Source organism: Coregonus clupeaformis, chromosome 3 (genome assembly GCF_020615455.1).
Source record: "Coregonus clupeaformis isolate EN_2021a chromosome 3, ASM2061545v1, whole genome shotgun sequence".
Taxonomy (NCBI): Eukaryota; Metazoa; Chordata; class Actinopteri; order Salmoniformes; family Salmonidae; genus Coregonus; species Coregonus clupeaformis.
Genome location: NC_059194.1, coordinates 27,028,321 through 27,043,687, shown reverse-complemented (window position 1 = coordinate 27,043,687; position 15,367 = coordinate 27,028,321). Strand labels below are relative to the sequence as shown.

Here is a 15,367-nt window from a genome sequence, read left to right as displayed (position 1 = left end):
TTTTATTTTCCTGTGGGGGGTGCAAAGCTAGCGTTCAGGGTGTGTGTGTGTGTCCCCGTGCTCTTCCTCTGGCTGAGGTGGTCCAGACAAGAAGCTGGGCGGGGTGTGTGTATGTGGGTAGTTGTGTGTGTGTGTGTGTGTGTGGAGGGGGGGCGTCTGGTCTGGAGCTCAGCTGGACAGGAACTCCAGGAGTGCAATTTGAACAGGCCTCTGAGGGAAAGCTGCAGCCTCACATCTCTACAGAGAGAGAAAGAGGGGGAAAGAGAGAACAAATGTGTAACTGACTATAGGATATACACAAAGCTATTTACTTTTCTATACAACATGTGCAGTACAGTAACAGTAAATCAACTATACAAACAGTTTAGTTGCCAAAGTACTTTTCTCTCACCTGACAGGGCTTCGATAGGCTGGCAGGAGGGGTGGAGGGTGGCCACGGGGGTGCCCTTGTCCTCGAAGGCCACCCTGGGCCCCTCGGGTCCCCCGTCACAGTCGATGAGGCCCTGGTTGCGGCCCTCTGCATCGATGAGGGGCCGGCCCTTGGAGTTGACGCCCAGGTCAATGAGCTCCTCGAAGCTCCAGGGGCCAGGCTTACCGTTGAGCCCCGGGGCCAGCTTGTTAGAGTCCTCATTCAGGAACTCTGAGCCTTCTACCAGACGACCCTTAGGCACTGGACTGGAGCGAGAGAGCCAGTCAGAGTATAAGGAAGGCATTGAATGAGTAAGTGAATGAGAGACGCCTATAGCCAAAATAGTCCTATATCAATGACATTGTGCTTCAAGTATTTGGGAGTGTGTGTGGTTGTGCCATACCTAACAGCCAGGGGCTCCTCAGCGCTGGTTCCGTTGTTGTTCTCCTTGTCGTCCGCCTCTGGCTTCCAGTTCACGCTGCCCAGCGGCTCCCTACGCTCTCCCATTGGCTCGCTGCGGGTCAGGCCACGCCCCTCCTCGTCCATGCCGTCCATCTCCATGGCGACATCTCCGGTCCGGGCTGACTCGTCGTCTGCGGAGACAAACAAGCAGATGGCAGATGACTCAATTTGCACACGCACACAGAGGGAGTGGTGTCCGTGCAAACAGACAGGCCATTCACACAGTGTACACACACGGATGGTGGACAATTACCCTTGGTTTCTTCTTCGTCACCCTCCTCGTCTCCCTCCTCATCCTGCATGTCTTTCTCATCATAATCTCTCTACACAGGACACAGGTCAAAATATGTACAAGGTAAAATATCTATCAACAAGTATGTGCAAGGACTACTGGGTGTTCTTATCCAAGGTGACTGACTAAGTATTGGAGAAATCCCTGTTGCCATGGGATTTCTTGAGAAATGTGAACTCACTTTTTCTTGGTCCCCTTTTCTGGTTCTCTTCATGATCTCCTCAATTCGCTACAAGTTAAAGAGCGACAGGAAGGTTCATGTCAAGAATGCTGGCAAATTACACCCTGCAGACAAACTCAATGTAGTACAAGTTAATGACATGGTCGATTTGATTGGACTGCTTTAAAAATTCAAGTGTTGGTATATAGGGAGTGGATGTAGGGGGTATTTTCACTGAGTGTGCATACTGGATGTGTATGATGAACATGTTACTGAGAACATAGTGAATGTATGCAGTGTGTATGATAAGCTGAAATGGTGATTCTTCACCCACCTTCTTCCTCTCCATGCGTTCCTGTTGGTTCTGGGCCATGACCCTCTCTCTCTCAATGCGGACCTTCTCTGCCTCAATTGCAGCCTGTGCCTCCGCCTCTTCACGCTGCAATTGGACAAACAGGTTGTCAATCACACAAGCAATTAGACCATCAACACAAGACTGTAAAAATGTATTTGTCTGTACCTCTTTCTGTAGCTCAGCCTGTCTCACGGCCTCCTCTACCTCCAGTCTTTCTCTGTCTTCCTCCGCCATAAGAGCGTCCTCTTCCTCTTTCTTCTTCCTCTCCTCCGCCAGCCTCTTCTCCTCCTCCAGGCGTTTCAATCGAGCCTCCTCGGCCAAGCGTTTCTCCTCCTCCTTCCTCAGCCTGTAGATAACAAGATAAGGTCGGTCAATTTCACCCCACAGAGAGAGAGATTATAGTAGCATCGTCTGGTTCCTCACTTCTCCTCCTCCTCCCGTAGTACTCGGAGTGCCTCCTCTCTCTCCTTCTTCTCCCTCGCCAGACGACGGTTCTCGGCCAGGATCATGGCGGCCTCTGCAGCTGAGTTGGTGCCTGCCATGGACTTGTCTGAGAGCCAGAGAGGAGACACTCAGGAGTTTAGTTTGACCAATCTAAGCTAATATATTGGTTCACTAAATACCTAAGTTAAGACATAATAACCAAGTTTCAAGGCATAGCCAACAAGATACAGGATAGCACCAAACACTCCATATACAACTCAACTACTATAGAGCACATTGAGAGGAGAATGAGAACTATAGGTTGAGAGAGGGAGATCAATGAAAAATATAGAGAGAAAGAAGGGAGCAAGAGAGAAACAAAGTGTGGGAAACGATTTCAAATGACAGTCTCTGTGGCTGCTGGTCATAAAGAGCTCTCTGTGTCTCCTACTGCAGACCGAGTCCTATTGATAGCATTGAGTCCCTGCAGCACACACACTATCCATTAACCATCTCCTAATGAGTTCTACACTAGTAGTACAGGACTCTCACCAGCAGGGAGCACTAGACATCTCTAGGGCTAACAGGATGTAACTACAGATGGGAGGGAGTTAATGGCTGTGCTGGTCCACAGAGAATCTACAGCTAGCTACACACTACGTTTCTGCTGCTGCCTGTGCTCCCAAGTCAGTTTCACTTGCTAATGAACCGCAGAGGAACCCACTAACACACTGTGGTGAAACTAAGGAATTAAGCCATAGATCGTTTAGATACATCAGGATAGAGGACAGAGCAGAGGCTACTCTATCTGAGCCAAACTGATGCTCTTTATGGGAACTGAATAATACAGTACAGGGTTTCCAATCCACTGCTTCAGGGACTCAAAGTACAGGCCCTCGCTCTCATTATCAGATGGAATTGAGTCTGAAGACTATGTGACCGTTGGTGTTTTTTCCTGCTTAATCTGAGCGCGGCAAAGTCCTTATGCAAGTGAGATTTTAGCCCTATGTCATGACTGGTACTAACAGAAGGAAATAGCTAACTCAGCCCAGAGAGAAAGGTGATCTCAGGGAGGTTGACGTATGTGAGGTTGGAGGTCCTCTTCACTCACCGTCCTTGTCTTTATCTTTGGTCTTACTGGAGGTGGTATGAGTAGGGGTGGGTGTTGTGCTGGTCTGGGGGGCCTCTGGGGACTGGGGCGCCACAGGCTGGACGGGATACAGGTCCTTTGGCTTGGAGTCCCTCTTACGCAGGGTGGGGGGGCCGGTGGGGGCAAGGGCCGGTCTCTGGATGGGTGGAGGTTTGGCCGAGGTGGGCTGGGGCTTGGCTGAGCTAAACTGAGGGGATGAGGGGCGATGTTTGATACCCCCGGGTGACGGGGGACGGTTACGGGGGCTTTGCCTGTAAAGGGGAGACAAGATTTCTGACGGTTTTATAAATTATCCAACACAGCTAAGCAATTTCAACAGTACACAATTAAACACAGGAAATATTGAATATTGTTTTTCTGAGCGAGAGATGTGGTGTCTTACTTTGCTGCACTGGGGGAGGGGGTTCTCTTGCTGGCGGGGAGGGGAGCGGGGGAGGGGGTTCTCTTGCTGGCGGGGAGGGAGGCGGGGGAGGGCGAGCGGTGGCGTCCCGCGATGTTGGAGGGCGAGGCGGGGCGTTTCGTTCCGGGCGACGAGAACCTTTTCTCCTTCTGTCGTTCCACAAAGAGAGACAGAGAAGAGGGACAATTCAGTCCATTATGTCATATCATCCAAACGGGGCAAGTCATCCGGCTAGGCTATCCCTAAAATAACACATTTCAAAAAGATCAAATAAAATGTTTCATGTGGGCTATATCATTTTTCATTCATTTCGTGTCATGCAGGGTTTTAATCTGGATCAAAAGGGGCTTAGGTGGTGGGCATGGGGGTACATAATCTATCTGCTTTTAGTCCATTTATTGCATCCCAATTTTTTTTTACAATTAAAAACACTGGAATTAGTCAGCCTGACAGAACGCTTAGGCGGCCCGCCCAAGTATTTCAATGGCCAAAAAATCCCTGTCATGTATTTGTTCACACGTTAAGCACATAATGGCACCCCAACACTAAAACTGCAATCCCTCATTAGAATACAGTGAAACACCAGAAGTGGATCAATAACATGGAGTGACCAGATACCACCTGATCCATGACACAGACAGACAGTCTTCCATGTGGTCTCAGAGTACCCCCCACTGCAGCACACAGCAGGCTTTAAATAAAATCACAGCACTGACAGTCACAGTGAAGGTTACCATGTGGGCCTGTCTGATTCAAATACATCTATTTTTAAAAGACCACGTGCCATGAGCGGGGTCAGAAAGCATGCTGACGGGCACAGCAAGGTCATCCACCTGGCACCACAGAGGGACACACGCCAAACTCAGGAGAGGTGTGTGTGTGTGATATACAGTGGGGAGAACAAGTATTTGATACACTGCCGATTTTGCAGGGTTTCCTACTTACAAAGCATGTAGAGGTCTGTAATTTTTATCAAAGGTACACTTCAACTGTGAGAGACGGAATCTAAAACAAAAATCCAGAAAATCACATTGTATGATTTTTAAGTAATTAATTTGCATTTTATTGCATGACATAAGTATTTGATCACCTACCAACCAGTAAGAATTCCAGCTCTCACAGACCTGTTAGTTTTTCTTTAAGAAGCCCTCCTGTTCTCCACTCATTACCTGTATTAACTGCACCTGTTTGAACTCATTACCTGTATAAAAGACACCTGTCACACTCAATCAAACAGACTCCAACCTCTCCACAATGGCCAAGACCAGAGAGCTGTGTAAGGACATCAGGGATAAAATTGTAGACCTGCACAAGGCTGGGATGGGCTACAGGACAATAGGCAAGCAGCTTGGTGAGAAGGCAACAACTGTTGGCGCAATTATTAGAAAATGGAAGAAGTTCAAGATGACGGTCAATCACACTCGGTCTGGGGCTCCATGCAAGATCTCACCTCGTGGGGCATCAATGATCATGAGAAAGGTGAGGGATAAGCCCAGAACTACACGGCAGGACCTGGTCAATGACCTGAAGAGAGCTGGGACCACAGTCTGAATGAAAACCATTAGTAATACACTACGCCGTCATGGATTAAAATCCTGCAGTGCACACAAGGTCCTCCTGCTCAAGCCAGCGCATGTCCAGGCCCGTCTGAAGTTTGCCAATGACCATCTGGATGATCCAGAGGAGGAATGGGAGAAGGTCATGTGGTCTGATGAGACAAAAATAGAGCTTTTTGGTCTAAACTCCACTCGCCGTGTTTGGCGGAAGAAGAAGGATGAGTACAACCCCAAGAACACCATCCCAACCGTGAAGCATGGAGGTGGAAACATCATTCTTTGGGGATGCTTTTCTGCAAAGGGGACAGGACGACTGCACCGTATTGAGGTGAGGATGGATGGGGCCATGTATCGCGAGATCTTGGCCAACAACCTCCTTCCCTCAGTAAGAGCATTAAAGATGGGTCGTGGCTGGGTCTTCCAGCATGACAACGACCCGAAACACACAGCCAGGGCAACTAAGGAGTGGCTCCGTAAGAAGCATCTCAAGGTCCTGGAGTGGCCTAGCCAGTCTCCAGACCTGAACCCAATAGAAAATCTTTGGAGGGAGCTGAAAGTCCATAATGCCCAGCGACAGCCCCGAAACCTGAAGGATCTGGAGAAGGTCTGTATGAAGGAGTGGGCCAAAACCCCTGCTGCAGTGTGTGCAAACCTGGTCAAGACCTACAGGAAACGTATGATCTCTGTAATTGCAAACAAAGGTTTCTGTACCAAATATTAAGTTCTGCTTTTCTGATGTACCAAATACTTATGTCATGCAATAAAATGCAAATGAATTACTTAAAAATCATACAATGTGATTTTCTGGATTTTTGTTTTAGATTCCGTCTTGCACAGTTGAAGTGTACCTATGATAAAAATTACAGACCTCTACATGCTTTGTAAGTAGGAAAACCTGCAAAATCAGCAGTGTATCAAATACTTGTTCTCCCCACTGTAGATATATCACTTAAAAAGGCTAATTGATCATTAGAAAACCCTTTTGCAATTATGTTAGCAGAGCTGAAAACTGTTCTGCTGATTAAAGAAGCAATAAAACTGGCCTTCTTGAGACTAGTTGAGTATCTGGAGCATCAGCAATTGTGGGTTCGATTACAGGCTCAAAATGGCCAGAAACAAATAACTTTCTTCTGAAACTCGTCAGTCTATTCTTGTTCTGAGAAATTAATGCTATTCCATGTGAGAAATTGCCAAGAAACTGAAGATCTCGTACAACGCCGTGTACTACTCCCTTCACAGAACAGCGCAAACCGGCTCTAACCAGAACAGAAAGAGGAGTGGGAGGCCCCGGTGCACAACTGAGCAAGAGGACAAATACATTATAGTGTCTAGTTTGAGAAAATGGTGCCTCACGTACATATACACACAGAACAAAAATATAAATGCAACATGTAAAGTGTTGTTCCCATTTTCCATGAGCTGAAATACTGTAAAAGTTCCCAGAAATGTTCCATACGCACAAAAAGCTTATTGCTTTCAAATTGTGTGCACAAATTTGTTTACATCCCCGTTAGTGAGCATCTCACCTTTGCCAAGATAATCCATCTACCTGACAGGTGTAGCATATCAAGAAGCTGATTAAACAGCACCATCATTACACAGGTGCACCTTGTGCTGGGGAAAATTAAAAGGCCATTCTAAAATGTGCAGTTTTGTCACACAATACAATGCCACAGATGTCTCAAGTTTTGAGGGGCATTCAATTGGCATGACGACTGCAGGAATGTCTAACAGAGCTGTTGCAAGAGAATGTAATGTTTATTTCTCAACCATAAGCCGCCTCCAACATCATTTTAGAGAGTTTGGAAGTACGTCCAAACCGCCTCATAACTGCACACCATGTGTAACCACACCAGCCCAGGACCTCCACATCCGGCTTCTTTACCTGCGGGATTGCCTGAGGAGGGGGGATGCTGAGGATTATTTCTGTCTGTAATAAAGCCCTTTTCCGGGGAAAAACTCATTCTGATTGTCTGGTCCTGGCTCCCGAGTAGGTGGACCGAGCTCCCAAGTGGCTGCGCCCCTGCCCAGTCATGTGAAATCCATAGATTAGGGCCTAATGAATTGATTTCAATTGACTGATTTCCTTCTATGAACTGTAACTTAGTAAAAAAAAAATATATATATATATATATATATATATATATATATATATATATATATATATATATATATATATATATATATATATATATATATATACAGTACCAGTCAAAAGTTTGGACACACCTACTCATTAAAAGGGGTTTTCTTAATTTTTACTATTTTCTACATTGTAGAATAATAGAGAAGACATCAAAACTATGAAATAACATATGGACTCATGTATTAACCAAAAATGTAATAAAAACAAATCAATATATATTATATATTTGAGATTCTTCAAAGTAGCCACCCTTTGCCTTGACAGCTTTGCACACTCTTTGCATTCTCTCAACCATCTTCATGGAGGTAGTCACCTGGAATGCATTTTAATTAACAAGTGTGTTTATTTCCTTCTTAATGTGTTTGAGCCAATCAGTTGTGTTGTGACAAGGTAGGGGTGGTATACAGAAGATAGCCTAATTTTATAAGACCAAGTCCATATTATGGCAGAAACGACAGTCCATCATTACTTTAAGACATGAAGGCCAGTCAATACGGAACATTTCAAGAACTTTGAAAGTTTCTTCAACTGCAGTCGCAAAAACCATCAAGCGCTATGATGAAACTGGCTCTCATGAGGACCACCACAGGAATAGAAGACCCAGAGTTACCTCTGCTGCAGAGGATAAGTTCATTAGAGTTACCAGCCTCAAATTGCAGCCCAAATAAATACTTCAGAGTTAAAGTTAAAGACACATCTCAATATCAATTGTTCAGAGGAGACTGTGTGAATCAGGCCTTCATGGTCGAATTGCTGAAAAGAAACCACTAATAAAAGGACACCAATAAAAAGGAAGAGACTTGCTTGGCCCAAGAAACACGAGCAATGGATATAAGACCGGTGGAAATTTGCCCTTTGGTCTGGAGTCCAAAATGGAGATTATTGGTTAAACCGCTGTGTCTTTGTGAGACGCCATGTCTTTGTGAGACGCGGTGTGGGTGAACGGATGATCTCCGCATGTATATTTCCCACCATAAAGCATGTAGGAGGTGGTGTTATGGTGTGGGAATGCATTGCTGGTGACACTGTCTGTGATTTAGTTAGAATTCAAGGCACACTTAACCAGCATGGCTACCACAGCATACTGCAGCGATACGCCATCCCATCTGGTTTGGGCTTAGAAGGGACTATCATTTGTTTTTCAACAGGACAATGACCCAACACACCTCCAGGCTGTGTAAGGGCTATTTTACCAAGAAGGAGAGTGATGGAGTGCTGCATCAGATGACCTGGCCTCCGCAATCCCCCGACCTCAACCAAGTTGAGATGGTTTGGGATGAGTCTGACCGCAGAGTGAAGGAAAAGCAGCCAACAAGTGCTCAGCATATGTGGGAACTCCTTCAAGACTGTTGGAAAAGCATTCCAGGTGAAGCTGGTTGTGAGAATGCCAATAGTGTGCAAAGCTGTCATCAAGGCAAAGGGTGGCTATTTGAAGACTCATCTGACCAGAGTACCTTCTTCCACATGCCTTTTGGGGAACACCAAACAAGTTTGCTTATTTCTTTCTTTTAACAATGGCTTTTTTCTGCCCACTCTTCCGTAAAGCCCAGCTCTGTGGAGTGTATGGCTTAAAGTGGTCCTATGGACAGATACTCCAATCTCCACTGTGGAGCTTTGCAGCTCCTTCAGGGTTATCTTTGGTCTCTTTGTTGCCTCTCTGATTAATGCCCTCCTTGCCAGGTCCGTGGGTTTTGGTGGGCAGCCCTCTCGGTAGGTTTGTTGTGGTGCCATATTCTTTAAAACATTTTAATAATGGATTTAATGGTGCTCCGTGTTATGTTCAAAGTTACGGATAATTTTTTATAACCCAACTCTGATCTGTACTTCTCCACAACTTTGTCCCTGACCTGTTTGGAGAGCTCCTTGGTCTTCATGGTGCCGCTTCCTTGGTGGTGCCCCTTGCTTAGTGGTGTTGCAGACTCTGGGCCTTTCAGAACAGGTGTATACAGTTGAAGTTGAAAGTTTACATGCACCTTAGCCAAATACATTTAAACTCAGTTGTTCACAATTCCTGACATTTAATCCTTGTAAAAATTCCCTGTTTTAGGTCAGTTAGGATCACCACTTTATTTTAAGAATGTGAAATGTCAGAATAATAGTAGAGAATGGTTTACTTCAGCTTTTATTTCTTTCATCACATTCCCAGTGGGTCAGAAGTTTACATACAGTGGGGAAAAATAGTATTTAGTCAGCCACCAATTGTGCAAGTTCTCCCACTTAAAAAGATGAGAGAGGCCTGTAATTTTCATCATAGGTACACGTCAACTATGACAGACAAAATGAGAATTTTTTTTTCTCCAGAAAATCACATTGTAGGATTTTTAATGAATTTATTTGCAAATTATGGTGGAAAATAAGTATTTGGTCAATAACAAAAGTTTCTCAATACTTTGTTATATACCCTTTGTTGGCAATGACACGGGTCAAACGTTTTCTGTAAGTCTTCACAAGGTTCACACACACTGTTGCTGGTATTTTGGCCCATTTCTCCATGCAGATCTCCTCTAGAGCAGTGATGTTTTGGGGCTGTCGCTGGGCAACACAGACTTTCAACTCCCTCCAAAGATTTTCTATGGGGTTGAGATCTGGAGACTGGCTAGGCCACTCCAGGACCTTGAAATGCTTCTTACGAAGCCACTCCTTCGTTGCCTGGGCGGTGTGTTTGGGATCATTGTCATGCTGAAAGACCCAGCCACGTTTCATCTTCAATGCCCTTGCTGATGGAAGGAGGTTTTCACTCAAAATCTCACGATACATGGCCCCATTCATTCTTTCCTTTACACGGATCAGTCGTCCTGGTCCCTTTGCAGAAAAACAGCCCCAAAGCATGATGTTTCCACCCCCATGCTTCACAGTAGGTATGGTGTTCTTTGGATGCAACTCAGCATTCTTTGTCCTCCAAACACGACAAGTTGAGTTTTTACCAAAAAGTTATATTTTGGTTTCATCTGACCATATGACATTCTCCCAATCCTCTTCTGGATCATCCAAATGCACTCTAGCAAACTTCAGACGGGCCTGGACATGTACTGGCTTAAGCAGGGGGACATGTCTTGCACTGCAGTATTTGAGTCCCTGGCGGCGTAGTGTGTTACTGATGGTAGGCTTTGTTACTTTGGTCCCAGCTCTCTGCAGGTCATTCACTTGGTCCCCCCGTGTGGTTCTGGGATTTTTGCTCACCGTTCTTGTGATCATTTTGACCCCACGGGGTGAGATCTTGCGTGGAGCCCCAGATCGAGGGAGATCAGTGGTCTTGTATGTCTTACATTTCCTAATAATTGCTCCCACAGTTGATTTCTTCAAATCTAGCTGCTTACCTATTGCAGATTCAGTCTTCCCAGCCTGGTGCAGGTCTACAATTTTGTTTCTGGTGTCCTTTGACAGCTCTTTGGTCTTGGCCATAGTGGAGTTTGGAGTGTGGCTGTTTGAGGTTGTGGACAGGTGTCTTTTATACTGATAACAAGTTCAAACAGGTGCCATTAATACAGGTAACGAGTGGAGGACAGAGGAGCCTCTTAAAGAAGAAGTTACAGGTCTGTGAGAGCCAGAAATCTTGCTTGTTTGTAGGTGACCAAATACTTATTTTCCACCATAATTTCCAAATAAATTCATTAAAAATCCTACAATGTGATTTTCTGGATTTTTTTCCCTCAATTTGTCTGTCATAGTTGATGTGTACATATGATGAAAATTACAGGCCTCTCATCTTTTTAAGTGGGAGAACATGCACAATTGGTGGCTGACTAAATACTTTTTTTCCCCACTGTACACTCAATTAGTATTTGGTAGCATTGCCTTTAAATTGTTTAACTTGGGTCAAACGCGTCGGGTAGCCTTCCACACGATTCCCACAATAAGTTGGGTGAATTTTGGCCCATTTCTCCTGACAGAGCTGGTGTAACTGAGTCAGGTTTGTAGGCCTCCTTGCTCGCACATGCTTTTTCAGTTCTGCCCACAAATGTTCTATAGGATTGAGGTCAGGGCTTTGTGATGGCCACTCCAATACCTTGAATTTGCTGTCCTTAAGCCATTTTGCCACAACTTTGGAAGTATACTTGGGGTCATTGTCCATTTGGAAGACCCATTTGCGACCAAGCTTTAACTTCCTGACTGATGTCTTGAGATGTTGCTTCAATATATCCCCATAATTTCCCTTCGTCATGATGCCATCTATTTTGTGAAGTGCACCAGTCCCTCCTGCAGCAAAGCACCTCCACAGCATGATGCTGTCACCCCCGTGCTTCACAGTTGGGATGGTGTTCTTCAGCTTGCAAGCATTTCCCTTTTTCCTCCAAACATAATGATGGTCATTATGGCCAAACAGTTCTATTTTTTTTTTCATCAGACCAGAAGACATTTCTCTAAAAAGTACAATCATTGTTCCCATGTGCAGTTGCAAACCGTAGTCTGGCTTTTTTATGGCGGTTTTGGAGCAGTGGCTTCTTCCTTGCTGAGCGGCCTTTCAGGTTATGTCGATATAGGACTCGTTTTACTGTGGATATAGATACTTTTGGACCCGTTTCCTCCAGCATCTTCACAAGGTCCTTGTTCTGGGATTGATTTGCACTTTCCGCACTAAAGTACCTTCATCTCTAGGAGACAGAACGCGTCTCCTTCCTTAGCGGTATGATGGCTGCGTGGTCCCATGGTGTTTATACTTGCGTACTATTGTTTGTACAGATGAACGTGGTACCTTCAGGCGTTTGGAAATTGCTCCCAAGGATGAACCAAACTTGTGGAGGGATACAATTGTTTTTCCTGAGGTCTTGGCTGATTTCTTTAGATTTTCCCATGATGTCAAGCAAAGATGCACTGAGTTTGAAGGTAGGCCTTGAAATACATCCACAGGTACACCTCCAATTGACTCAAATGATGTCAATTAGCCTATCAGAAGCTTCTAAAGCCATGACATCATTTTCTGGAATTTTCCAAGCTGTTTAAAAGCACAGTCAACTTAGTGTATGTAAACTTCTGATCCACTGGAATTGTGATAGAGTGAATTATAAGTGAAATAATCTGTCTGTAAACATTTGTTGGATAAATTACTTGTGTCATGCACAAAGTAGATGTCCTAACCGACTTGCCAAAACTATAGTTCGTTAACAAGAAATGTGTGTGACTCCAACCTAAGTGTATGTAAACTTCCGACTTCAACTGTATACTGAGATCATGTGACAGATCATGTGACACTTAGATTGCACCCAGGTGGACTTTATTTAACAAATTATGTGACTTCTGAAGGTAATTGGTTGCACCAGCTCTTATTTAGGGGCTTCATAGCAAAGGGGTTGAATACATATGCACGCACCACTTTTCCGTTATTTATTTTTTAGAATTCTTTAAAACAAGTAAAAAATTTTAATTTCACTTCACCAATTTGGACTATTTTGTGTATGTCCATTACATGAAATAAAAATCAATTTAAATTACAGGTTGTAATGCAACAAAATAGGAAAAACGCCAAGGGGGATGAATCCTTTTGCAAGGCACTGTATATGAGGGTTTCTGTTAGGAAAATGTGGTGCCGGACATTTGACCAGCAGCAATTTAATTCACCGGATATTTGAGAAATGTATCGGACCCATATGCATTGGGTGCGTAACCTGATTTGGACGTTCACCCAGGTTGCTCAGAATGACAGAAATCACATTTAGATTATGGTAATTCATATTAACAGAACATTAAAGTCGAGGATGCAATGATGTGCGGTCCTTCTTACCTAATTCTGATACGCACTTTGAAGATGTTAGAACAACTGTCCACATTTACTTTTCCTCAGCCAACAAGACGAGAAACGAATAGCAAAATCACTAGCCCATGTCAATCTACTATCGCCCTTAGTAGACAAGTTAACCTCTTCTATTGGTCAGCTTGTTGAGAAAGAAATGACCCATTCCAAAACAGACTCTGGGACAGTTGTGGGACGATAAATCCAAAATTCATACAACCAGTTGGCCTAGGCTACATAAAAAAAACAGTTAAAAAGCAATGAGTCTGATGCAACAAATCAGAAAGTTTAGCTTAAAATGTTGATAAACTATTATTTCTTCACATTATAAGCACAGCAATGAGCACAAGGCAGTAGGCTACACACAAATGTTAGTTCCATAACGCAATTAGCAGGAAAACACTTGTCAAAAGGGCACCGGACATGCGAGCGGGTTCATGTGACAAATGAAAATATCTGTTAGAAATTTTGAGAGAGGCGAGATCTAATATGCAACAACTAGCATGGGTTGCTAATATGACTAGGATTGTACCTTTGGCTGCTGGACAATGAAAGAAAGTTTATAAAAAATTATTGCCTCCACGAGTCCATGGATACTTTGACGCAAGGTAAGACATACCTCATAATATGTAGTAAAACGTTCAGGTTTAAAACAATTAAGTATATTTTTTCAAAATGCATACTGCCTAAGATAAATAAGATGCATAACGAATATACTGTACACACGCACCAATTTAATTCCACTAAATTATGCATAGTAACCTATAGACCGATAAGCATGACCAGTCAAATGTATTTACATCAACTGGTATTTTAATTGAAGAACAGGCTAAAAAGCATTATTTCACAATGGGATTTTTTCTTCTCCCGGACAACTGTAAATTTGATTAAAAAAAATAAAAAAACTATTTCAGCTTTACTATTATTATTATTTTTTAATCGGCCAAAAGCTGGCTATTACCGGCTAACAGAAAACCTGATGTGTGTGTGGCACATGCATGCCTGTGTACGTCTGTGTGTATTTATCCAGGGTTAATCTGAACACTGCTTAAGAAAGACACAGTAAAAGCCAGAGAGCAGTGTGCATTTAGTTCTAGACCATTTGTTTTATGTGGGATAGAAATAGCTTTCAAAGCTTTCCAAAAGCAGAGAAGGCAAAGTGCATGCACTGTATGATAATTATTCTGTGAGGTGAGGATTTGTGTGGAGAGGAGACTGGAAGAGAGGGATGGCTTTATAAGAGGAAGCGCCGTCACCTCCTATCCATGTCACCACACAGAGTACCTTCTGTCCACACACACTGAAGGAGATTTACACTAGCTAATCACTCAGAGGATGAGTGCATGGACAAGTACACACACAAAGATACTGGCATGTCTGCCCGCATCATAGGAGCAGCACGCTTCCTCAAATACCATCTCCCGAGCTGTCCTCGGCAAAGCCTTGGTGAGATACCTACACGAGTGTCTTTCTCTCTGTCTCTCTGCAATCTCTTTGTAGGCTGTACTGTGACCATCTCTCCTGGAATAGGACACCCACAGCTTAATCTCATTATCTTCTCATTTATCCTTGCTGATCTTTAAAAACACAGACTGGGTCAAAACAATATGGAGGCTACCTACCAGGAATTGGCTTTCACCTGTCCAGTTGTTCATAGTCAGTCGGTGGAGGAAAATATCAAAGGAGACGAGGGGAGGAAGCCACCTCAGGCTATTGAGATGCAGCCCCGGGAAGGCTCAGGGTGTGGCCTGCTCTCTCTGTCCGTCTGTCCTGCTTTGCATGGCCTGACCCAGCCGCTCCTACTTCACTACTGTACACAGCCTATTGCGGGCTCCTTTGTCTTTTTCTGAGACAATAGTGCTCCTTCATATGCATGGAGGACCATGTAGGAAGGGCAGGGAGGGAGCGAGAGCCAGGCAATGGAGGACACTGAACGAATCAAAGAGCTTCCCCCAGGCTGCATGGAACACATCGAGGCCAACATGACGCTGCTAATGCCCAATGAATCTACTTGGGGAATAAATATTGAATGCAGTATAGTTGCATCCTCTTATTTACTTGTTTGGTAGACATCTCTAATGCAGCAAGAGTGACCAATGCTCTCCCCTAGTGAACAAAGCTCTTCTCCCCCAATGGACAATAAAGGTATTCAATTAAATTAAATTCAAACTGGGTCTGAGCCGTGGGATAGCAATGTGATCCTGAGAGAACACAGCTCTCAGATCAGTACCATGGATTGATAACTCAGAGGGCTGCTTTGACTGGCAAATCATACAGGATGTGTGC

General features: G+C 44.2%; 1 protein-coding gene across 13 annotated transcripts in view; it reads right to left on the bottom strand.

Moving 5' to 3' along the window:
• LOC121543180 (ensconsin) overlaps window positions 1-15,367 on the bottom strand; it is a 44,184-nt gene that overhangs the window by 3,361 nt on the left and 25,456 nt on the right. For all 13 annotated transcript variants that reach the window (XM_041852891.2, XM_041852907.2, XM_041852943.2 and 10 more), the window contains 10 exons: window positions 3,634-3,800; window positions 3,213-3,502; window positions 2,102-2,228; window positions 1,844-2,024; window positions 1,658-1,762; window positions 1,345-1,392; window positions 1,125-1,194; window positions 813-1,002; window positions 392-675; window positions 1-237 (listed from right to left, as the gene is read on the bottom strand). The exon at window positions 1-237 is cut by the window's left edge and continues 3,361 nt beyond it. In XM_041852891.2, the coding sequence (XP_041708825.2) occupies window positions 230-237; window positions 392-675; window positions 813-1,002; window positions 1,125-1,194; window positions 1,345-1,392; window positions 1,658-1,762; window positions 1,844-2,024; window positions 2,102-2,228; window positions 3,213-3,502; window positions 3,634-3,800 (1,470 nt within the window). In that variant the 3' untranslated portion in view covers window positions 1-229. The remainder of the gene's footprint in view (window positions 238-391; window positions 676-812; window positions 1,003-1,124; window positions 1,195-1,344; window positions 1,393-1,657; window positions 1,763-1,843; window positions 2,025-2,101; window positions 2,229-3,212; window positions 3,503-3,633; window positions 3,801-15,367) is intronic.